Source organism: Corvus kubaryi, unplaced genomic scaffold, assembly GCF_017639235.1.
Source record: "Corvus kubaryi isolate FWS band 111438036 unplaced genomic scaffold, C.kubaryi_AGA036_p1.0 37398, whole genome shotgun sequence".
NCBI lineage: Eukaryota > Metazoa > Chordata > Aves > Passeriformes > Corvidae > Corvus > Corvus kubaryi.
In genome coordinates, this window is record NW_024581137.1 from 56,275,320 (window position 1) to 56,301,127 (window position 25,808).

Consider the following 25,808-nt stretch of genomic DNA (forward strand, 5'->3'; position numbering starts at 1 on the left):
TTGTTATTGACTGTATCAGGGCACCCTCATGATGGTATCCACCCTTTTTACCTGGGATAAGTACTCTGGGGAATATTGCATACACTGTAAGTTATGTTGGGAAGAGCGGTCCTAGAGATCAAGCCACTATGAATTTCTTTCTGGAGATGCCAGTATGGGAAAAACCATCTAAGAAGGTACCTAAATTCAAAGTCTGATTCTCTGTAAATCCAGTTGTCTACATCTCCTGGAAGAGAGTTGATTTGAATGAGGAAACCCTGGAATAATCCTTTAAGCATGCTCAGTGTCAGAGCACTGGAGATCTTGTTTAGAGGCTGCTCAGGAGATAAGTCATGTTTTTGGCAACGGCCTTTGTAAATCTTTGTCTTAAATCTTGGATCTTTCAGTTCACATGTTCTGTAGTTAGGCAGAAGAGCTCAGCTCACTGGTTTGATTTATGAAAAGGGTGTTCTGGAGGGAAGAAAAAGGTCAAGCGTTTGTTTAGTTTGTTGGTTAAAAAAGGCTGAAAGACTACAAACTTTTGTTTTTAAAAAATTGTTTCCTAATAGATGTTGATGGTGGAAAATATTGTAGGATTTTCATGCTTAAAAATCATCCTCCAGCAGCAGACACTGGTGATATTTTTTCACACTGATTAGAATGACTCAGTTTGGGGGTTTTAAGGTGAGATTTCCTTCATACATCTTTGAGTCGAATTCCTGCAAATATTTAGGAAGAAAGTTATTTTTTAATATATTCCCATTGAGTGCTTGAACAGCTTCTACTGGCAGTCACTGCAGAAGTGCAAACCAGGTTTTACAGTAACTAATGGTGCTCTTGTGATAGAATCATGGAGCTGTTAAGGTTGGAAAAGACCTTTAAGATCATCAAGTCCAGCTTGGACTGAGTGGGAAAAATGAAATCACAGTCTCTCTCTTGACACAGTTATTGAGGCAAAGTCCAAAACAAACTCTTTTCACTTATCCTGAATTTTGGGATCCTTTTGGCTTTCTGTGATGGCCCAGGTCCCTTCTCTGCTGAACTGGAGCTGCAAGTCCCTCAGTGAGCGATGAGCAAAGGAGCACCAGAGCACCAGCAGAGCTCATCAGTGGTGGGAAGGAAATGCCACCGTGTCAGGGGTCACATGCCCTGGCAGGATTGTGGCTTTCCTTCAGCTGGCTGGTTCCTCTGTCACATCCTGCCTGCAGTGCTGCAGGGAGAGCAGGCAGCACAACGGGCAAAAAATATCCAAATTCAGCACAAAGCTGTGGGAAGCTGAAAGGGGAGCTCTGAGGGGATGGGTTTGCTGCAGAGCAGGCTGTCAGTGGTGATACAAATGGAGATGGAGCTGGAGGAGGAGAGATGCCCAAGGGATGCTGGAGTGTGAGTGGCACTGAGGACAGGAGGGCACAGAAGTGACTCTTTCAGGGAAGAGAGGGAGGATGCATTTAGTGAAACCTCAGAGCCAAGCTAACCCCAGCCAAATCCAATCTGTTGTGGAAAAACAGGCACAAAATTAATTTCTGTGCATAGAGCAATGATAGGGAATACAAATCATAAAGTCACCCCCAAGACAAACCCCTATTCTGCAAGCCCAGGGCACGATGGGGTAGAATTAAACCCACCAAAGATACAAGGGAGAAATGATAGGGAGCTGTTTCCATCCTGGGAGCTACTAAATAGGCTGGGACACTTCAGCTTGAAAAAGAGATGCCCAAGAAGGGACATTAAAGAGGATTTTATGGTTTTTCTCACCAGGAAAAGGGATATTGTGGTTAGGCTGTGAATATTTCTTCTTTGTAAAAGAACTGAGCAATTCCTAGTGAAACCAGCAATGAGCAGGTTCAAAGTGAGTTCAGAAAGGGATATAATTTTTCTGTCAGTGGGCACTTAAACCGTGCAATGCCTTGGTGCAGGAGGTTGTGAGTTCTAAAAATTTTCCCTGGGTTCAGAAGCAAAATCAAATTGCATTTAAGAGATTTATGGGAGAAAAAGAATCTACATATGGAACTTTTTATTATTTCATACAACTTTTAAATAGAAAATTGTCCCTCGTTTGGGAGGTCTCTGCTCATCAGAGTCTGTGCTGGCAGTAGTGACCCAAGGCTGAAGATGGGTTTTCCTCCACTGTGATTAAATCCAAGCTGCCTGGGTGGAACTGAGTTATGGAGAGTTGCAGGCACCAACTTTTGGAGCCTGTTTCCTTCAGTCAGGCCGGAGATCAGTGCTCAGCTGGGACAGGGAGATTGATGCAGTGATAATTGGCTGTAATGAGATGGTTGTAACAAGACCAAGCCGGGCAAGCCACGGGTGAGCACCAAGGTTGGGCTCCTCAGGGGGACAATAAATGTCACCCCATGGCTGTTTACAGTCCTGACTCCTGGGAGCTTGCAAACTGACCGCTGATATGGAATGGGAGAGAAAATGAGATTTTATTGCAGCACACCAGGCTGTGATGGTGCCCTGGGATAGCTCAGCCCGGCTTAACTAAGCTGCGCCTTTGCCTCGCTGTTATCCCTGTGGGTACTGAGAGCTCCCGAGACACCCCAGGCATCAAATGGGCATCTCTGCATCTGAACAGGGATTCCAAGAGCAAAATGTGTGGGAATGTCATTCAGAAGAGACCTGGAGTCACCCCATGCCTGAGGGAGAATTTGGTGTGAGGGTTTGGTGGGTGGTGTGCGGTCAAAGGTTGGACTTGATGTTCTTGGAGATCTTTTCCAACCTTAATAATTCCATGATTCAGTGAAAGACTGATGTGCTGAAAGGGTTTTTTTTTCCTGAAGTGGGAGTTCACCTGTGGTCAGAGAGTGCCTGACACCAGCCTGCTGCCATTCATTTCTTTCCTCAGCCAAACTGAGTCCCATCTCAGGGCTGTGCCAAAGCCCTGGAATTCATGTTTATTCATGAGAGAAAGTTATTCTCTGCTGCTTCCTAGATAAGCTTTGACCGTGATTTGCTGTAAGTGTAGATATGACTCCAATAAATGGGTTTTTACACTCCAGTCTGCCAGTTCTGCAAACCACTGTGCCTCATGAGAATTGACCTGTTTTCTGTTTATTAACCTTTTAAAGGGAGAGGAAATGAGGGCCTGAGCTCTGGTGAACTTTCAGCAGAGGCAGTGGGAAAGGTGAACATCCTGCAGCTGTGCTGGGGCCTCCTAACTCCCTGCAGCCAGCACTGTGTCACTGGTCTTCAGCTTCTTCTGAGCCAGAACCTCTTAGAGGAGGGCTCTAAGTGAGGCTGATGCAGCCCTTGGCTTGTTTGTGGGGCATTTGACTTGCAAAGAGGAAGGCTGAGCTGCTGGATATCGGGATCTGAGCTCCAGCTTCTTTAGAGGCATGAAGGATTTCTCCCTGCAGCCCTCTGGAAGAAGATATTCAGCTCCAGAGAGCACTTCATGGTCTGGCAAGGAAGGGCAGGGCAAAGCTGAGTGTGTGGAAGTCACAGTTAAAACAATTAAAATGGAAAAAAAACCTTCTCTTTTTTAAAAAAGAATTCTATTTATTTATTTATTATTTATAATGATCAGAGTTTAAAGAGTGTATCTGGATACCCAGAGATGTGGTAAGTGCTGCTGACTAGGAAAGGCCTCACACTTACTTTTATACAGCTTCTCCAGATTCACCTGTGATCCTTGCCAAGGCAAAGCACCGCCCCTGGCAGTGTGCATCCCGTGGCGTTTTGGTGACAAGCACACGAGCAGAGCAGTTCTTTTGATGGAAACGAAGAGTAGGTGTATTTTTGACTCGTTTGCTGCACTGGGTGAGGGTTGATAAATACCTTTGCATCCTTCCTGCAGAGACTGAGGGCAAGGTGGAAGACAACATTTATAATTAATTAATGAAGAAGCACTTATCAATTCCCAAACATGACGTGATCAGGCCAAAATTGTCATCTTTGCTATATCCAAGTGACACCACAGGGAAGAGACCGATTTCCTTCTTCCAAGGCACATTGCAGCTGTTCCTGCCCTCAAATAGTTTTTTGCCTGCCAGCCCCCTGATCCCAGCAGTTTTCCAGGGTAAAGTCTATCAGCTTGGGAGAAAAAAAAAGCATTTTCTGGAAGGTTCCTTGATAAAGATTGTCTGTGTGCTGGGTCAGATGAAAGGGCACAGATTTTTACCTGATGTTGTGATGGGATGACTGCAGCATTGGACTGTGCATGTGCAGCACCCTGCAGGTATCAATCTTCAGTTGTTCCAATTCTTTAAACTCCAGTTATTCTCTCCACTAAAATTATTCATTTTCCGGAACTGTAGATAATTAGCACAAGAAAGACACAGACCTGTTAGAGGAGCTGTGGCTGCCCCATCCCTGGAATTGTCCAAGGCCAGGTTGGACGGGGCTTGGAGCAACCTGGGATAGTGGCAGGGAGATGGAATGAGAGGATCTTTAGGGACCATCCCAACCCAAACCATTCCAAGATTCTCTGATCCTGTGGTGACAGGCACTACCATCCAGAGTTCTGCTTTCCATTGCCTTCTTTATTTATTGCAGAAATATTTTCAGCATGTCTGGGGAAGCAATGAGGAAGATTGTTGTCATAAGAACTAATGGGCAAGTACAAGGTGTGTTTACAGAGGCAATAATTTGTAAAAATACACTTTATGTGTCTTGCAAAGCCAGTTTCACTTTCTTTTAATCGGAAAAAAAAGCTTTTACTTTCAAAAGTGAACACCTAAAAGCTTTCTATATGCATCACAGCTGGTGCTGAAAAATATCAACAAAGATACAGATCACCAAAACTCTCCGAGTGCATAATTCAGGGCATTTAAAAAGCCATCTGCTGCTATCACCTTGTATTTTAGTTTCCATTATAACCTATCCTGAGGTAGTGGGTGCACTCTAAATTATTGCAGTCAGTGGAGGAAATGATTGTAGGACGTGAAAAATCCCACCATGGAATCATTTTCCATGGAATCTTTAATATCCTGATACTTTTGGAGCTGCTGGCTGTTTGCTGGGAGATAAGTAAGAGGCTGTGGGAACTGAGCTGGGCACCTGATATAAGGACCCTGAAACCTGAATGTTAATGAACTCTGCAGGAGAGATGCACGAAGGAGATACCATCAGTTATTCCATTTTGCAGGCTCCGATAAACTCAGCTCAGGACTTCATTTGAGTTTGTTCATGAAAGGAGAGGGGGGAAAAAGCCTGTACAATCACTTTGAAAGCGAGCTAAGGGTTCTTTCTCAGCTTCAAAGCCTTTCTGCGTGCTCTCTATTGATCTGAGACAGCTCTGCCTCGCTCTGCACGGGCTGGTGATGGCACCAGCCCTCTCCTTAGCTCAAGTAGTAAAAGATGATTTAAAGGAGGAATTTCAGAGCAGGGTGTGATTACCAACAAGTGCAGCCTGACAGGGGTTTCACAGCTCCCTTTGCTGGCACGTGAGAAATATTTCCTCCACATTTCCTCACCACTCTGTTCTTCACATCCCAGTCTCTCTCGTGTGGGGCTGTTGACCTTAACAGCGCGTGAGTCACATTTGGGGGAGTGTTGCCATCTAATGGGGTGTGAAAAATAACGGAGAGCACAGGTGCTGGGAAAAGGGAGCTCAGCTGACAACCCATCCATCTCACCCAGGCAGCAACTGAAATGCCTGTCTGTTGGAAATATAAAGCAGGGGGGGAAAGGTTGTCAAAATTCTTCTCAGAACTCTAAAATTGTAACACATCGATGTAGAAATGTGTTTGGTTTTTTTTTTTGTTGTTTTTTTTTTTTTTTTTTTTTTTTTTTAAATTCAGATCCGCCAACTCCTTCTGGCTTCAGGGTTAATGTTACATGATCCAACAGTGCAGCATGCAGGGGTATTATTAATGCCTTTTGAGAAATAAAAGGGCAAAATCAGAACATTACAACTCTGTGGAAAGGACGTGCCACTTTTTCTTTCCAAGAAAGCCTTAATTCTACCCAGAAAAACTCCAGCAACGTCTCATTTTGACAAAACCTTGTGTTTTCTGCCTGTGTTGGTTATTCCTTCATTCCTAGCTTGGATAGCTGAGGATGTGCCACCTTTCCCCACCCTTCCATGGGGATCCTGGCCACAGCACTGTCCCTGCTCAGCCTCCGGCAGTGTTTTGTGACTTCTCCCTTTTTAAGAAGCAAAGTCAGCTTCCGGTGAAGGGATTTGGGCCCTGATCCCTTGATTGTCATCCATGTCCCCTTCCTGCTGTGAGAGCTGCACAACCATTGCAATGGGAAGAAAAAGGTGATGACATTTGAGGGAAGCAGAGGAGGAAGGGGAGAGTGTCTCACAGGTTCAGATCAGGTGTTTTAGTGCAACAGTGAGTGACAAGGGCAAGCAAGAGAGATATTTAATTAGGCATTTCTGCCTTTTTAATCCAGGAGAAGGCACTGTTCTTTATCAAGCCTGATTTGCCTGGTTCTTGCACTTATCTGCCATTCTTTCCATACTGATTTCTGGAAAATTACAGTGCTGAATTTCAGGGACTGGTGGAGCTGAAAACTGCATGTTTAAAGAGAATATTTCTGTGGGTTTCATTCCAAAACGTGCCTGGGCCGGGGTGAGGGGCTCCACAAACCTTTGCAGAGCTGCTCTGCTGCACCTAGCAGGTCCCACTCATGAGGGTTCCACTATCTGCTTTTCTCTCTTCCCCAGGCTGCAGGAGGCAGTGGGACAACATCACGTGCTGGCCTGAAGCAGAGGTGGGAGAAGTCGTGGTACGGCCATGTCCCAAGTACTTCAGGTTCCTGACCTCCTTCCTGGGTAAGCAAATCCCAAAACAGCTCCATGGCTTCACTCCCAGGGGTTTCTCATCATTCCACAGGGGGAACATCTCAATAAAGAGGGAGAAACCAGCTCTTAGCCCAAGGTAAAGGAGGTTTCCAAGCCATCTATTAATTCCCAAACATTAAAACATCCTCCCTGCACTTGCAGCACCACTACTGTGGATCACAGGGATGCAAAAATAGCTCCTGGGGAAATCCAATAATATGGATGTTGCGCAGTGAAAATTGAATCAACCTGTGCAATAGTTGTGTTTGTTGTGCAAAACGAGCAGCTTAGCACAATCATTAATTAAGTCTCTGACAGAAAAGAAACAAGCTGGAACTGTACGTAATAAAGTAATTTTTTTTTCTGCTGGAATGACAAATTTGGCCACGGGCTAAAGAATTAACCTGACAAAGAATGGGCAGGAGAGGTTAATGGAGGAAGTAGCTTAACTCACTGGTCGGGGTGTTTTGAGAAGCTTTAGTTTAAAACTCAGGTCTCAAGGGGCCATGCAGCAACAGGGCTGATGGTGTCTCCTGGTAGTTTGTAGTCATTTTTCACCATTTTTATTATAGAAGCCCTGCAGGCCTTCACAGAGAATTAAGGTTTTTTGCACTGCAGATCTTGCATCGAGCTGATCCCCCATTGTTAGAGCCTTGCAGTGCAAACACACAGAACAGATTAGGAATGAGGGGGTAGGGACACAATATCATCCCGGTTCAACAGGCCAGAGCACTGCACTCATTAACTAGCACACGCTGATTACACAACTTGGCCAAGGCCACACCAAAATTCTTTGCAGACACAGAAGGGAAATTCAAAATCCCTGGAGTCCCATCCTAGTGCTGACTTCCCCATTTCCAAAATTCCCTGGTAGCTCATCACTCCTGTGTCAACACCCAGGGAAAAGAGGCAGAAGCTGCTGTGATATCACATCTTGCAGGACAAGACCCCTGTGCATTGGATCAGCCATGTGGAATAATTACCTGCTGTTCCTGCTCTGTGCCCTCTCCCCAGCACAGCATTCGCTCACTGGGGTTTATATACCAGCAGAGTTAGTGAAACAGGCAGGAAAAATCTCTCAAAAACTCGTTCTAATGCATCATCCCACCAGAGCTGAGCTCACAGCAAGGCGCCCACAGCACAGACACTGAGAGCTCCATTCATATTTTTAACCATAAACATCTGGTAGGATTTGATAAATTCTGGGCGATCTGAAATCCCTGAGGATTCCTCAGCTGGTGTTAAGATACCTGTATTCAGGAAACCAAATTTCCAATCTGAAATGGCATTTGTATCAACTGATTTTAGAGTTTTCCCTAAGTAAATCTCTCTCTGAGTTGGTTTTACAGTCAGAGATGAGAAGCAGGTTCCTTAGAGGTTCAGTTCAGCTGGTTTTTAGATTCCCACTCCAGGATGAGTTTAATAGCATCTATAAATCACATATTTCTCCCCATTTGCAATCAAAAGATTGTGGAGTGGCACTGGCAGACAGGAATGTCTTCCAATAGGGGTGAATCCCACCCCAGCAGAGCACAAACAGAACAACTGATGCCATTCCCAAAGCAGAAGCTGCAGCTTTGATTTTCTCTGAGACAGCCACTTCGTACCACCATTACCAAGCAGGGAAAGCAGAGATGGTCTTAAATTAAGGCAGGGGAAAATTGCCTCCTGTTTTATAGGATTTGTTGCAAAATTGAGGTTGTGAAGCAGCTCCTCCTTTGTAGCAGTGAGTGTCATTGAACAGCTTTCAAGGAACTCAATCATCTGGTTAATGTTTGTGTCGTAATCTTTGATCCCTTTGCAGGAGCATGAAAGTTTTTATCAAGTTGTCAGCCAGAGAAAATCTTTTTATGTATTTACAGCAGGAAAAGGGTGAAGTACCAGGAGAAAAAGAGTTAATGTGATTTCTATGCCTCATGGAGAATAAGCTCTTCAAATGACTAATATCCCATCTCATGGTTAATAACGGATAAAATATCTCATGGCATTTAAAAACCTTAAAATGCCTAACACCGTCCTGATGTCATTTGACATTAATTTTTATGGCATTCACAGATCCAGAAAATTTTCATTATTTCATGATGTTCGTCAGTGCCATGTGAGGGAGATGGATGAAAATATTTTTGGCACCTTTCATTATGAAAGTGCATTGCTTTCCACCCCTTGACCAGTGTTCCAGCTCTCTTTCGATACGTGGAGGATGACATTTGTAATAGGGATTTATGTCTCACAGTTTCTCTAAAAGCAAATTGTCCACCATGCACAAGTTAAATTAGCACTGACAGTTTTTAAACTTCAGCTGTGAGATTAATTGACCTAAGGGGGTGGGCATAACCAAGCTCTGGAATCCCACTCAGTGATTTGAGATCCATGTGAGTTTTGGGCTTGCCAAACTCCTTTTTTTCCTCAGCTGCTCTAAATTTATTTCCCCTCTCCTTTCCCCTCCTTGATGAACACTTTTTATTCTTCATTGCTTCTGAAACTGGAACAAAAACTGAATAAAACGAGGATAGGGATGAGCAGACAGCAGCAGATAAGGAGAAGGTATCACCACTTCTCTAAAGAACCCCAAAATGAACCATACCCATTGGTTTTTTCTACAATGGTCATTAAAAAATCCCAAGAAGTTGGGTGTGTTTTTTATGGAGGTCTCTTCACTGAGAGCCCTTGACCTGCTCAGGTGCTCTGTTGTCCAAGTGTAACCTTCACATCAAAAAGGCAGAATTACCTGGAAAAAAGGAGGCTCATAGAGGGCATCACCATCCCTGGAAGTGCTCAAAAACATGTGGATGTGGCACTTGGGGTCATGGTTTGATGGTGGCCTTGGCAGTGCAGGGTTAATGGTTGAACTCGATGATCTTAGAGGGTTTTTCCAACCCAAACCATTCTATGATTCCGTGATTTATTTGCACCTGAGGTGTCACAATGCTTGTGCCCCACTCCTCTGAAGGACTGGAGTTACACCTCCACCTCTACCCAGAAATGTGCATCTTTTTCTTGTAAATGTTGCCTGGAATCCTATGATTGCAGGATCAAAAGATCTAGTGAGAAATTTATCCTAAAGTTTGACAGCTCTGCTTTTAGGATGAGAAAACAAGCGGTTTACAAAAGGTGCTTAATCAAGGGGAACACTGTAGTTGTTAAGAAGGGGGGAATTATCTGTATTTATTAAGGATCAGGATCTTCACACTTAGAAATGAAATGTGCAGGAAGGGAAAAGGAAAATAAGGGAAAATTGAGTATTGCCCCACAAATGGGGTGCAGGAAGTTTCAGGGCACTGGACACATGGCAGTAATAACTGCAGGCCAAGTGATGTGAAAAACAAGAAAGGAGGAAAATTAAGTGCGTCTTGCTTGAGGTGCTGACCCAATGCCACAGGTTCTACTATGACACGAAGTTATGAGATACAAAACTGTGAAACAACATGAAACTCTGAGCAGAAGTTGCACTCTTGTGAGATCATGACTGAGGCAGAGAAAGCAAATTGGGAAAATATCTTGCCCACAAGTTTTTCCCAGGCCTAAGCACTTCAGCGCCCAGCCTAGTGCAAGCTGTCTGCAAGTTTCAGGTGTTTCCCAGGAACAGTGGGGCAGATCAATAATAAAAATGAAAGTAGAGAGGTGCCAGTGGGCTCAGCAGCATCTCAAGAAGGGTAAATAATAGAAGTGCTACTGTTTTAATAACTTCTGTTTGAAAAAATCGATTTATGTCTGTGGAATATGATGCTAGAGAAGCAGGACTGATTGCTGGGCAGAGCACACCTTCCCTCTGCTTTAGAAGCTATTGCAGAAAAGGGCAAGGGAAGCAAGAGGGGGCAAAAGCCGACACCCCTGAGCCATGGTTGACCTCAAATCTCTTCGTATGAATTCAAACTCCCATTAAAAGCCAGGAAGAGGGTTTTTTCCAAGAAGATCAAAGATGTAAAACCCTACCTGTAACAGGAACTTTCAGACATGTCTCTGAGTTTGAAGGGTGTGTTTGAAACCGATGAGAGGCAGAAAGAAATTAAGAGAAAAAAACCTGAAGAACGAGGCATAGACAACAGCTTTGTGCATTTATTCAGTTCATTTGTTCAGTGTTCAACTCCTACCCAGATGAAACACCTCTGATAAAGAAAATGTTCTGGTTTTATCTTTGTTCCACAAACTCCTCCCTCCTCTTCTGCTGTGTCATGAATAAATCATGTCAAAGGGAAGGAAATTCCTCTCAGTGACAACAAGGAGGTCTCGTGGAAAGTTCCCTGCCCATGGCAGGGAGGTTAGAACTGGAATTTAAAGTCCCTTCCAACCCAAACCATTCTATGATGATTCTGTGATTCTAAATTCTGAGACAAGTTTTGCGTGCTCAGTCTCCATCCTTGAAGGATTCCAAGAATACCCAAAAGGCATCTGGTCATGTTTCCATTTTAGGTGACCCTACCTGAGCAGGGGTTTTGGTCCCGATGACCTCCAGAGGTCCCTTCCAACCTGAACCATTCTGGGACTCTGTGAAAGCAGAACACTGAGCTCTTGCAAGACATTATGAGGTTATTGTTATAATAAATGAGAGTTAGTTGTGGCTTTTTCAAGTGAAAATATTTGGGTTTTTTTTTAAGGGAAACCTCATCTCGTTGCTTTCAGGAACAGGCACACCAGTTTGACAGTGGTAACATCGATCAAAATTAAATACAAACCCCACAAAAAAAACCTAGATTAATTCCTGGCTCTAACTAATACCATGTGAAGGAGGGCACTCTGTCCTCACCTCAGCTTCTTCCACAACATAGAGGAGAGCCTGGAGCACAAACCTACTGGCACTGGGATGCTTCCACCTCTCAGTGAATCTCCTCCACTCTACATTGCTAATTACGTGTAACTGAGTAATAAACTCCTGGTCTCCTATCTCATTAAATCTCCAGGAGTACAGCTTGAAAAGTTTTAGCTCCAGTCTGATAGGAAATGGGAAAGTTTGGGAAACCTAGTGAACTTTGAAAGGCTGGAGACAATTTCCAAGTGCAGAAATTTTGTGTTTTCTGATACTGTCACTTAGATTTTCAATGTACTCCATTGGTGCTCATTTTAGGGAAAACTTGTGTTACACAAAAAAGTGAGAAACAGCTCTGGGAAATGGCAAATGCAACTTCTGGTGCTTTGAAAAATTTGCCTTTCCATTGACAAATGATCAGACTTTATTACCAAAGTCTGTGGAAAAACTGAGAGTCAGGAAGACCACGGGCTTGGCTCATTTTCACACGGGCTTGTGGCAGAGCTGGGATTTGACCTTGGAACATAAAAATCTGTGTAATGCTTCGGTCTAACCTGAGCCCGTAAACCTCAGAGGAAGAACTAAGCTTGTGGGGCACTTTCCCAAATTTTATGCTCATTTTCAGTACAGAAATTAATATTTTAAATAGTAGAAAATAGAAATGTTGTATGGTCTCAGGAGAGACATCATCCATCGCTCGAGTCAAAATTGTGGTGTGATAAAATCTTTGTTGTCTAACCTTGCACTTTTTGTACCTCTTAGACATCAGGTGAATATGTGAGTTGTTAGAAAAATGTCTTGTATTACACCATGTGTGTGAATTTGGACACGAGGAGCAAAGAACCGTAGAAAAACTTCTCTGGGAAGAGAGTTTCCCTAAAATCAGAGTAATTTTCATTATTATTTTTTAATCCCACTGATGCTTTGTCATTGTTCTTCCCTCTACCTTGGTCCCCACATCTGCTAAAGCATTGGGAAAATTTTTGAAAGTATTGAGAGTGGTGAGAATTATAAAATAATCATAAAATTGGGAGGAAGTGCAATTAAAAAGAAGAAATAGGAGAAAATTAAGCTGCAAGAAGCACGCCTTAGCTCACTGAGAATAAGAAACAAAGAATCAAAACCGCAATGAAATCTAAAGCCAGGCCCAAAGAGAGAGGAGGAGTTTTGAGCAGGAAATGGGAAGCAATGAAGTCCAGATAATGGGATCCATTGTAACGAAGAAGAACTAACAGAAATTGCATAACACCTCCAAAAACCTGAAAGCGCTGAGCAGTCATGTCCTTGATTTGTTTGCACAAGACCCCTTATGATCCCAATATGAACCCTGGTGAACAGAACTGCAAACAGTGGCCATGCAGGGAAAGCCTGGGAGCAGCAGCCCACGGAGCTGTGCTGAACAAAGGCACCTTCGAGAGCCCTCCCGGATTCAGATCTGTTGCAAAGACAGATTAAAGGAGCAAGCTTTAGGGTCGAAAGCCATCTGTCACAGGGATTCAAGAAGTGCCTTCAGGCAGGGGATTGTGTGCTGCTGATTCCAGTGCAGAGCAGGCCCGTGGCTGGGAAGGCGTTCAGGTGACTCAGGTGTCAGAAATTGCTGGAGGTGATACTCGAATATTTTCGTGACTCACAGCTGCGTAACTGATTTGCTCCGGTTTGCCAGAGTTTTCGTGCTCTTGTGTGCAAAGAACTCCATTGTTGGAACGGTTTGCAAAGCTCTTTGAGTTTCACTGGTGTCATTTTTCACCATAAGAAGCGAGGTTTGGCTGCTGTTTGTTCATTCAGGTGTATTGAGCAGTTTTCCAGTTTCGTGCAATGAATGGCACCAGTGGAATGCCCCAGTAATGGGATCTGTGTGAGGTGGGCATGGCAGGGATTTGTGGTCACAGAAGGTGCTGGGGGAATTCACAGTGTGCTGTTGGGTGTATTTCTGCTTCGTTATGCCTTGAAAAACCCATTTCTTGGTCTTTTAGGCCACAAACCTCTTGGGGTAAGGCTTATCCTGAGTGCTGGTGTCTCCTCCTTTTGTTGGATTAAGCCAATGTGGGTTTGAGGTCCAGCTGGGACAGGAAGCAGAGGTATTTTACCAAGTGAGAAGTGCTTTGCACTTACAATCCTGGATGGATCAGGCAGTTCTGAGTACCAAAGAGCCACATGCACTTCAGTTTTGACAGCTTTGGCTGAAGGAGGGAGATGTCCTTGGGTTAATTAAAGCTCTTTTTAGCTGGTCAGAGGCCCCAGGCACTCAGCAAGCTGGACAGTCCAGGAAATCTTCTTGCCCTGGAGTATACAAGTTAAAACAGGCAATACCGGTTGTCAGTGTGTGGTTTTTCTCCCTTCACAGCCAAATGTTGAAGTGCTTTATTCTCAAACAAGAGCAGTACATTTCCCAGGAATCACATCTGATCAGGGCTCAGTTGTGGGCAAGGTCTGGGTGTGGAGAACTGGATTTAGTTCCCAGACCTCCAACCTTATCTGCATACTGTGAAAGGAGCATTTTATCTATCCCTGTCCTGGCTGCTCACAGGCAGAGTGAAAAGCATAAATACTTCACTGCTCTGGTCAGGCAAAAATTTTCCAGAACCAAAGGCAATGTGGCAACAAAACACTCAAACTATATTGGTGCAGTGCTAGCAACCAAAAGTCTGCATGCAACTGGTGTTATGGTACCACTAGAAGAGATGTTTTGTGTGCACCTCTGTATTAAAATGTACTTTTTTATTGAAGCCTGGACTTTAAAACACAATGGGTGCCTCCCATTTATGAGTTGCGTGTAATATGAAAAATTAATAACAGGGGAAAAGTCTGAGAGTTTTATTCTAAATGTTACAAGAATTGTGCTCTGGCATTTGTACCCCAAAAGGCAGAAGTTGGTTTAACAGCAAGCTGCAGGTTTCTTTTTAAGTCATTGTTTTCTCTTTTCCTGCAGGGAATGTGACCAGGAATTGTACAAGCCAGGGCTGGTCGGATGTGTACCCTGCACCCTACACCGTAGCTTGTGGATACGATTCCAACAGCACTCCAGGGGAGGAGGTTTGTAAACCTGCATGGGTGAACATCAAGATTTAACAGGGATCAACACCAGAATCATAGCATCTCCCCATGCCCAATTTTTTCCATTTCCACTCTGATTCCTCAAGAGGGAAAAGTCCTCCTGGGGATCCTTGGAAGCAGAGTTCAAATGTTTGGTCAAGGAAACAATCTTCCCTTTGGTGTCACAGATCATAGAATTATGGAATGACTTGGGATGGAGGGGACCTTAAGGATCATCTCATTCCACCTCCTGCCATGGGCAGGGACACCTTCCACTAGACCAGGTTGTTCCAAACCTGGCCTTGAACACTTCCAGGGATGGGACATGCAAAATTTCCAGGATGTCAGGAACTGAGAAGATCAGACCATTGCCTGTGTGATGCCCACACATAACTTCAGGTGTTTGATTTTCCACAGTACACTTTGAAACAAGCCCTCCAGATTTATATTTGTCCTTAAGTAGATATGGTGATTCCAGTCTTTCTATGGCAACATAAGCATCAAAAGCTCTAAAGGCATAAAAATTATATGACCTACTTGCCATCAGTGCTGCTCTGCAGATCCCAACCAGCTAAATATCTAGACCACTGTAGGGAACACACATTTTCGTGAAATTTTGCTAAATTTTGGAAGGAAATCCGCAAGCTCTCTGGGATTTTGTTTGTGTATAAATTAGCAATCGCTGAGCAATGTATAATTAGCTAATTAGCTTTACAGAGTGTTGTCATTACACAGGAAGGAATCTGTTACTGGTTTGCTGCATGCTGAGATATGAAGGGTAAAGTCTAAAGAGGATGACAAATGTTAAAAGCAAGATTCACCTCACGTAAGTCAAAGTTCAGCATCTAATCTAAACTAATCACCTGCAGCAGTCCCACAGTCAACAAGAAAAAGCTTATGCTAGAAAAGAATTTTATTTCACTACAGTCACATGTTGCAGTGCTTATATTTTTATATAATAGGTTACTGTGTTTATATTAAACCTCTGCCCGTGCTTTTTGTTGTTGCTGTTGTTTAAGACATACATCAGTGTTACTGAAAGTTGGACATTGGAATCTAAATAATGAATCAATATTTATTTCCAGTATTTAGAGGGGGCTTACAAAAAGGCTGGAGAGGGATTTTTCACATGGGCATGGAGTGATGGGACAAGGGAATGGTGTTAAGCTGAAGAAGGGCAGGGTTAGATGGGATATTGGAAAGAAATTCCTCCTGTGAGGATGGGGAAGCCCTGGCACAGGGTGCCCAGAGAAGCTGTGGCTGCCCTGGATCCCTGGCAGTGTCCAGGCCAGGCTGGATGGGGCTTGGAGCAACCTGGGTGGAAGGTGTCCCTGCCCATGGCAGGGGTTGGAATGAGGTGATCTTTTGGGTCCCTTCCAACTCAATCCATTCTGGGATTCTGTGACTTGTATGCTGAGAGGTTTCTGTGCATGGTCACGCACTGCCAAGGCACTCAGAGAGTTAACAGGGGATCAGAGCAGAACTGAGCCAGCTCTAAGTGTGAAAGAAAACAGAAAATAGCAAAGGGAGAGGGGCACAAAGAATTTCAGGGCTCTGCTGAAGAGAGCTCTAGTCTGCCTTCAAGGTCAGCCAGCACTTCACATCCTCAAGTGTCCATTCCTCAGGCTGAGCTGTGGGGTTGCAAAAGCCATTGTTCCAGCTCTGCTATGGAAGTACCCCCATCCAGAGCTCTGGTTTGTGTTCCTGCTGCACAGGGGATTTGGGAATTCCTGGGACTTGTTCTGGCCACCCAATGGATTGCAGCGTTGCCAGAGTGCCGCGTTACCAGGAGAACCTGTATTGTGTTCTTTTAATTCTTTCTTAATTATTTTCCCCTGATTTCCACAGTTTTGTCCTGCTGTTAAAGTCCAATTTGTGTGAAAGGTGGCTGAGGGGGGTGAACATGCAGTAGTCGCCCGTGAAAAAGAAAAGATTTTTGGTTTTTTGTTGTTGAATTGGCTGTGAGTTTGGGGAGCAAGAAGTAAAGGGAATAGAAAAAAACCAGCTGGCTGTAGAGGACATGAGGTCCAGGAAAGACTGATAAGCTTCCAGGAGCAAAACACTTCATGAACTTTTGGTCTCAAGTCAGGAACAAGAAGAAAAATATGAAAAATAAATAAAGGCAGTGTGTAAGGTTTTAGCTGTGAATTCTGGCAGTCCCTAAGCAGCTGATGATGCAGGCACCAAAGTGCTGCTCTTGGGATCCATGCAGTGATAATGATCCCTTCTCCAAGCTGACCTTTACAAGTGGTGCATCAGCAAATGGGGAGTGGGGTTATTTTGCTGGTCCCCCATCAGATGTGACGCTCTTCTCCCTGGTGTGCTTCCACCTGCTCAGAGGAGCCACCCCAGTGTCTCTGTAGGTTCTGCCTGAAATGGTGAAATAAAGAGACACCTCCAGAGGTCAGTTCAGCCCAGTCTTCTCTCCAAAGGGATCTCTTTTCATTTACTCTCGAGCGAACCCCAATGACTTTGGGCTGGATGACATGAACCCCAAACACATTTGGTTTCTGAAAGACTTTATATCAGTATTTCTCTTCTTTTTCTCTCAAAAATGTAAATGTTTCCCACTGTCAACCAAGACACCAAGGGACAAATGCTGAGGTTACTGAAGAGAAACCAGGGAAAATAAAACTCAGTTAATCTTGGTTTAGCACCTACCTCAAATAATTGTTATTATCACACTCCTGTGAAATTAAGCAGAAGCTTTAAGAAGTCAGAGAGACAATGATGAAGTTGCCTGATTTCATCCTGTAAATCAGTCAGGGTCTGCAGTTAGAGTCCAGGCATGCTGGCATGCATTGCCTTCACTTATCTACACCCCTCTCTTTTCTAATAAGAATATTTTATAATCTGGACCCTGAGTGAAATTTCAATTCCATTTATGATCTTGGGTCAAATTCTCTGCTTTGATATCTCTAAAATAGGAACCAATTGTCATTAGCAAGTGCAATGAAGAGTGAGAAGTCATTATGTGCTGTTTCCAGAACAGAGGTGACCCCACATCCTGCATTAAAGCTGAATGCAGAACCCTCTCTCTGTCTACACAAGAAGGATTAGTCACCACAAAATATGGGGGGAATTGGTTGTTGAATAACACCAGGAACTTTCTGTGCATAACTTGCTCCTGGGAATAACTCAAAGAAGCAGAAGACCTGCTTTTCTCTGCTCTCCTAAATAAAGTGTGGGACAACCTCTTCCTCCCACAGTCCCCTATCACGAGCTCCCTCCTTCTGCTGGCCAGGTCTTTCCTGGAACATTCCTGCTCTGGTGCCATCAAAAATAGAGATAATAGAGAAAGATGAAATCAACATGAGCGAGGTTGACTGCTCTTGTTAGAAAAGTCAGAGCTGCCTTTGGGATCCCAAACTCCAGGAAAGCCGGAAAGAAGACTTCATCTTGGGGGTGCTGGTGGATTAGAGGCTGGACATGCACTGACCATGTGCACGTGCAGCCCAGAAATCCAATTGTATCTTGGGCTGATCCCATGGCCTGAGCAGCAGGGAAAGGGGGGATTCTGCCCCTCTGCACCCCTCAGGTGAGGCCCCACCTGCAGAGCTGCCCCAGCCCTGGGGCCCAGCATGGGAGGACCTGGAGCTGCTGGAGAGAGCCCAGAGGAGGCATCAGGATGATCTGAGAGATGGAGCAGCTCTGCTGGGAGGAAAGGCTGAGAGAGCTGGGAATGTTCAGCTTGAAGAAGAGAAGGCTTAGGGGTGACCTCATTGTGGCCTTGCAGGACCTGAAGGGAGCTGACAAGGGAGACAGGGAGGGGCTTTTTACAAGGGTCTGGAGTTGACAGGACAAGGGGAAATAGCTTCAAACTGACAGAGAGTAGATTTAGATGGGATATTAGGAGGAAGTTTTTTGCTGTGAGGATGGGGAGGCCCTGGCACAGAGTGCCCAGAGAAGCTGTGGCTGCCCCTGGATCCCTGGAAGTGTCCAAGGCCAGGTTGGATGGGACTTGGAGCAGCCTGGGATAGTGGCAGGTGTCCCTGTCCATGGCAGAGGGTCCCTTCCAACCCAAACCATTCTAGGATTCTATATTTGGTAGTTTTGGGTGGAATCTGCAAGCCGGTGGGGTGGAAAGGAGCAACCTCTCCTGTTCCCTACTGCAGTGCAAGTCCCTCCCTGCCGTGCAGGTGAGCAAGGCTCAGCTGTGACCACATCAAACAGGGTGAGTTCATCACCACAGCAGCCTCCTGGCTTTATCTGGGCAAGACCAGGCAGATAAAATGTCCTGAAACCCTTGAATTATCTATTCAGAGTGACCCAAAGCTCTCAGTCATGTGGGTTCACTGAGTGGGGCTTTAAAGATATGGTGCTTTAAACACCTCTGAGATGTGTGGTTGAAGATATGATCAGTGTTATCTCTGAAAACTCTCTTGTTTTAACACCCCTCCAACCTGCCTTGTGCAAATGCTAAAGGATTGCAGCTCATCCCAGCCTCACTTGTTCTGTAAAGCACCAAATACTTGCCAAAGCCTGTGAAAATAGCACATTAAAATGTCAACTCTCAATGTTATGGAAAAGTATTTCTCCAAACAAGGTTTGGTTTAGATTTTCTGTCTAGCCTGCTCTTTGTGGTTTTGGTTGTTTGGGTTGTTTATAGAAGATGGTGACAAGGAGGGCAGAGGAGGGCCAATCAAGAGCTGGAAAAAAAAAATTCCATAAACTGAGTTAGATTCTCATAAAAACTTAGGGTTTTTTTAATTGATTAGATAAATTTCTAAATACTTTTACCTTTTGGTTTTTTTGTCCTTTTTTTTTAAAGCTGAAAATCAAAATCTATAGATTTAGAGTGTTGCTAGAGAGCCTTGGAGAGCTTCTTTGCCTGTTTTATTTAGACTAGGATTCCAAGTTGAATCCAAGCCCTGTGGTGCCCCACGCTCAGATTCCCTCTGTGTGCTGTCAAAGAGAAAAACCATGAACCGATATCCAACTCAACACATATTTCTGAGTTAACAGTGAGAAGGTCTCAAGTTTTTACATGCCTAAACACAGTGTAAATTCCACAAAAGCAAAACAATTTCCCAGACAGTTCTGCCCTCACACCTCCTCAATAAAATGAGTCTCACAGTATTCACCACGTCAGACGCAGTGTCATGCCCTCTTAAGCTGAACACCAGTCACTCCTGTTCCACGAGGCTTTGGGCTGTAGCTGTCTCTGCAGGTGTCAAATCAGCCTCCTTCCAGCAGGACTCTTTCCCCCGAGTAGCTCTAACCTGGGTCTGGAGTGGTCCAAGCTCTGCTGCATCCAGACGCGTCCTCCTCACTCACACCGGCGGTGTCTGAGTCACGTGCGCTACTGGATGGGATTTTAAAGGGTGAAGGAGTTGGAGGTGTTTTAAGAGAACAGAGAAGGATGATTTCCTTGTGCCAGCAGTCAGTGATGCTGTGTTTAGGAGTGCATTTTAGACCTCTTTGAAAGCCCTGTTTTCTTTCTTTCACACCAGCAAACGGCGTTCTACGGAACAGTCAAGACCGGCTACACCATCGGACACACCTTATCCCTCATTGCCCTCACGGCTGCCATGATCATTCTGTGTCTCTTCAGGTAAGACCACAAGCAGAAAAAGGCACAGGGATGACTCAAAGGCTGGTAACTTACAGCCTGTACAGGCCATGAGTGTTACAGGCCATGAGTGCCCAAGATTTCTGTCAATCTGCGTTGGATAGGGAAGTTCCTCCATCTTTCAGTCTCACTGTGCTTTGGTGTGTGATTTGTGGCCTTTGTGTGAGAATTGTAACCCAAATGCAATTATTTAGGTGGATTCATCTCACTAAAGGTAGATTGTTGCATGATGGATCTCTGTTAAAGGCCATTTACCCCATAAACCTGTTACAGTCCAGACAGTCCTAGTCAGATTGGTGTGTATGGATGCCATGGAACTTCTACTTAAAGTAGGCATTCAAAATGGTACCCAAAATTGCATCCAAAAATATCCAGGATCACAAAATCCCAGAATGGTTTGGTTTGGAAGGGACCTTAAAGTCCATCCAGTTCCACCCCTTGCCTTGGGCAGGGACACCTTCCGCTATCCCAGGTTGCTCCAAAACCCATCCAACCTGGATTTGGACACTTCCAGGGATGGGACATCCCCAGTTTCTCTGGGCAACCTGTTTCCTCCCAAAGTCCTTTCCAAAAACACTTCCTGCTGCTGCTCTATGGCAAGACAGAGACACCCAGAGCCATTTGAGACTTGCTGGTGTCCTTGAGATGAGCACAAGGGTGGCAGATATGATGCAGAGCCTTCAGGAGACCTAGGCCCTCATGGATGGGTGGGCAGATGCTCTACAGCTCATCAAATGGCATTAGAATCCCAGATTGCAGCAAATGGATTAATTTTTGCTCTCTATTGTTTGTAATAGATTCAGGCATCTAAATTTGGGTGCCTCCCATGAAGAAGTCTGCATATGTGCAATCTCGTATTATAAATTCATATATGTAAAGGGAGAACAGCAAAAAGCAGACCTCTGTGAGACGGAAAAATCCTTTGGATGTGGTTCCATCTCCTCGTGTAGGGACAGAGCACATTTTCTAGGGTAACTCTCACACCAAGACTGGCCTCACCCTTCAGGAACTTTGCACTTCTCCTCCCACGTGCTCTCTCCACTCCTCTCACAAGGGAGGAATCAATCAGACACACATGCAAGTGACGTCCACAAGGTACAAGGTGCCAGCCAAGCTGGTGAAACCCTTGAGGATCCTGCTCTTCCTTCATGGGAAACAGCTTAACTTGACTTGCCTTTGCCTGCAAGCACAGAGGACTCGGCTCAGCCCCATTATCTTGCCATCATCGGAGATTAGGAGCGCAACCTCTGCCAGTGCACACTGGCTCGTTAAGAGGTGGTAATTTGATTACGTTGCTGAGTGAGGTCTGGCGTGGTTCTGGTGTCTGTACAAAGTACCCATTTCCAGACTATTAAGCCTTTCACTTTAGCTGATGTAAAGTTTCACTTGGAAAAAAAATCTCCTACTTGATGAGAACTCGTCTTTAAAATATGAGCAGGCAAGGGATAGAAAAACCCTGGTGGTAGTTCTCAGTATCATTAACAACCAGTAATTTTTAAGTGAAAATATAGTTCATATTGCTCCAGAAATCCTGTAATATGTGTTAATTCTGGCAACAGGTGCTAAGAATTTTTTTGCCTCCTTGAAGAGACGTTTCACTTTGAAAAGAATTATTGCAGCAGAAACATTCTGTAGAAAACAGCCCTTTATCACGAGCACAGTCTGCTCAGTCAAAAACCTTTCTTTTCCAGTGGAGAGCAGCAGGATGGACTTGTTTTCTGTCATTCTGTATTTTGCCCTGTTTTTCTGAGGATTGAAAAAGCAGCAGCACTGCTGCAGATATGTGGATTGCCACGTTATGTGGATTTAAAGAGGCTTAAGTGGATTTGTGGCGATGTTCACCGGACCAGAGCCTGTCTCAGGAGTTCTAATGTTTAATTGTTACTCTATATCGTGGCAGAAGAAACGCGTAAATATAAAAATGCTTTTGAGAAGATTTTCTATTCAGAAGTGTTTCATTTCTTCCCAACAGAAAACTACACTGTACTCGAAATTACATTCACATGCATCTCTTCATGTCCTTCATCATGAGAGCCATCGCAGTCTTCATAAAGGATGTCATCCTGTTTGAAAGTGGGGAGTCCGAGCACTGCTTTGTGAGTTCAGTAAGTAGCCTTGCACACTGAAATTTCCACCTCATTTTGTGGCACCTCTTAAGCAATGCACCAAAAATTACCTTGCAAGTGCATGTGAGGCAGTACTTTGGGAGGATTTCAAATCTTTTTCTAGTTTGGAAGGAAAAAAAATCCATGATTGCTGCCATTTGATTTATATGGAGAAGGAATAATTTGATTATCAGAGTACAAAATGTGTATATTTATATTTATATTTATAGTTATATTTTATATCTGGTCCCTTCTGGGGTTGGACTTGATGGTCATACAGGTCTTTTTAAACCTTAAGGGTTTTATCAGGTGAAACTCACAATTCTACATGATTTTGGGGTTCCTCTCAGTCCCGTGTCCATCTCCCAGCCATGTGCTAGTTTCTTGGATATCCTGGTCAAAGGAGACTTGTGTTTAGGGATTCAATAAAACCTTTTCCTTCAGTGAGGACGGGAGTCAGACCCAAATTCACATAACTAATTTTCATTATCTATGGGGTGAATACCCCCAAGAGTTATGTGTGTAAAGTGTGTCCATAGTCAGTGGGGCTCTGATGAATCTGTTCCCTGGAGTCTGGAGGGCTGTTCAATCCTTTGGGAGAAGGCACCTGCATGTGGGTGACTCTCTGGGCTCCAGTGACCAGATCCCTGCAGGAGTTCAGGCAGCAAAGCCATGTGCAGACATCATCATCCATTTTTCATCTGAATCAGTATCCCACGCTCACTGTCTGCAACTGTGAGATTTCCCTACTGGGATGATAAATAAAGGGAATAAAGGAGTTGGGTTATTTTTTTCCCTTTCAAACTCAGTGTTATCAGCTGGAGCAAACATTAAGGAGGGAGAAGGGCTGTTTATCTAAAGGCCACATTGACGTAAGAGGACACCAGTCATTAATAAATTTAGGCAGGAAATTGAAATCACCAGAATGAAGAGATGTGATCAGAAGTTATCCAGGAAAAAAAAAAGAAAAACAGGAACCCTCCATAGTAAATTCAGAACATCAGATGAGCTGCTTGTTGATAATAGCAGGGGACTGGGCACAGCACTCCAGCAGATCCCTCTGGACCTGTTTTTTATGTCATACAGCACCAGAAAAAAGATTCCCTTTTCCATCCACCCAATTTCTTCCTTGCTTGCTGGCTTTCTTGTATCCTGAGTTCTGTCCCTGCTGTTAAAAGGACCTTTCTGCTTGAGCATTTCCCAGTTGAAACACAGAGCAGCCTACTCTCAGCTTTTCCCAAGAACTGTGTGCAGCATGATCCGTTCCCTTTGGAATGTCCCTGTGTGTTTCTTCCTCTCCCTGATTTACCAGGATCGGTATTCTTGGAATGGGATTTTCTTGTGAAGGTCCATGAATGGGTAGAAAGCCATGGAAACTGGAATGAAAAATTGCCAGCGATAATTGTCAATGCCAGTTGGCAGATGAGCCACGACAGGACAGGCTGTGGAGTTTGAACCAGCCTCTCATCCCTGTGGGAGTTTGCAGTGGGTCAGGACTGAGGCACAGTTGCAGAGAGCTGAGTGAGAAGTGTTTGCTTCTCATCCATCCAGAAACACTTCTGGGTGTAAATACAGGAGTTTTCCTGCAGAAGCCACAGCTCCCAGAAGCCATCACGCTACATGGCTGAAACATTTAAAACAGCTTCTCCCCATCAGAAGATTTTTGAGTTAATTGCCAGCTGAGGGTGAATGGCTGGATGATACATAATGGCTATAAAATTATGTGGAACAAATCTGTCTCCAGCACATTACACTGAGCATACCCTTTGCAAAATCTGCACCAGTTTTGAGCCAGCATTTTGGACAACCTTTCAGGTCACAGTCTATAAATAATGACAGAAATGCCTCTCCTAACATTCATCCATTAGGAGAAATTGTTGTAAAATCCGTTGTGTTCCTGTGGCATTGATTGGGTTGGGTGAGCTTGGCTTAAGTTAAGATTGTGCTTTGAACTTGCAGGATAAAGCTTGACTTGGGAGACCTGGTACTAATTCATATACTGAGGATTTTATACACAATTCACTGAGGGTTCTGTGTGTAATGGCTGGATGTGGCCTTGAGCTCATTCCGTCTGAGGAGAGATTTGAACAAACAATTTGTTCAATGCTCTCACTGCTGGGCTGGTTTAGATCAGGGCAAACCCAAAGCAATAAAAGTGTTTCATTAGAAGAAAAAGTACCACACTTAGTTCCTTTAGGGAATGAAAGGATAAAGACACCCCCCTTCCAGAACACATTTAGGGCTGTAAAATCCAAATGAATAGAAACCTCTCCCAGCATTTCTGATGAAGGCACCAAACTCCCCAATTTGATATTACCTGCTGCAGTAAGAAGACTTTAAGTTATGTTTTGTGCTCCAGCCACACAAAAATACGTTAAGCTCTCCACCAACAAATGTGTCAATGCTTCAATCAAGTAGGAACTCCAAGACATGAAGATGTATATGTAATTAAAAAAAAAAAAAAAAAAACACTTTTTAATGCGCTTTACTGCATTTTTACTTCATTTTACCTAGTTTGGGACACTTCAGGTGTGGTGTTAACTCTGCAGCATTTTATAGTTTTGGATTGCCATTGAGTTCAACTTGAACAAACACCCAGAAAAATTAATTTATTGATTATTTCTATGGGCCACAGTGCCTGAGAATGTGGCTGTAAGCATTTCAGGGCCAGTGCAGCTAAAATATATGTGATGAGCATCGCTGAGTCATGGTGTGAGCCAGCACTGGGGATGTTTGCAGAGTGATGTGTGACATCCGTAGCCTCCTTGAGTTCCTTGGTCCTACTTTATGGATAAACTCATTCCTGGGGGAAAAGAAAAGTCTTGTTGCTTGGGGGAAAAAATCAGCCTGTTTTCATTGGGCAGAAACCCCGAGCTGACAAGCAGGGCTTGTTTTTATGGCTAAATGCACCAGGTTTAAATGATCTTTAAACCCAGGACCTGCACAAGGCCCCTTGTCCCACACCAAGGAAACTCAGCACCGGTGGCTTTGCAAATGTCCCTCACTCCCTCTCCTCTTCCCAGGTGTCCAAATCTATCAGACTGGTTTCTGGGCACAATGTTGGTCACTTGGCTCATGGACAATCCTTAGACTGACCTCTTCCAAAAGTGGATTTTTGGTGGGATTTTCCAGTAAAGAAACAAAACACCGCAGGGACCTTGAATTTTCTAGAGGGATACGAACAGCAGAGGGTGGGATGGCCACGCACAGACGCAGCCTATTGCTCAAGGTACCATGAGTAGGCCAAATCCACTTTCTCCCTCTCTCTCATAAAGTATTTATGTAGCTTTTTTGTTGTAATTATGTGTAACTGAATCATCCTATTGGCTTATATTGATTAAAAACAGGCACCTGCTCGAGTGTGTTTGTCAGTCGGGGCTTTAAGCACTTGGGTGTCGAGATGATCAGGCTCAGAGGGCTCTGTGGAACCACCCACTCAGACTCCTTCAATATCTATTGGGTTTGACTCATTCAGGTTGTGTTCTGCCTCAGTAATCGATCACTTCTGACAGAAAACTCTCTGCACGTGCCTTTGTTACCTCTGCAAATTGTTCGTGGTGTGTGAAAAATCGCACCATTTTCCAGCCTGGATTTGCCTTCATTTTTCCTGGTTTGTTTTTGGTTTTTTTTCACTTC

General features: G+C 44.2%; 1 protein-coding gene across 1 annotated transcript in view; it reads left to right on the plus strand.

The window, feature by feature from the left end:
• LOC121671641 (vasoactive intestinal polypeptide receptor) overlaps positions 1–25,808 on the plus strand; it is a 100,880-nt gene that overhangs the window by 44,762 nt on the left and 30,310 nt on the right. Inside the window, exons 3-6 of the mRNA XM_042043662.1 lie at positions 6,602–6,709; positions 14,392–14,495; positions 19,949–20,049; positions 22,040–22,172. Of these exons, the coding sequence (XP_041899596.1) occupies positions 6,602–6,709; positions 14,392–14,495; positions 19,949–20,049; positions 22,040–22,172 (446 nt within the window). The remainder of the gene's footprint in view (positions 1–6,601; positions 6,710–14,391; positions 14,496–19,948; positions 20,050–22,039; positions 22,173–25,808) is intronic.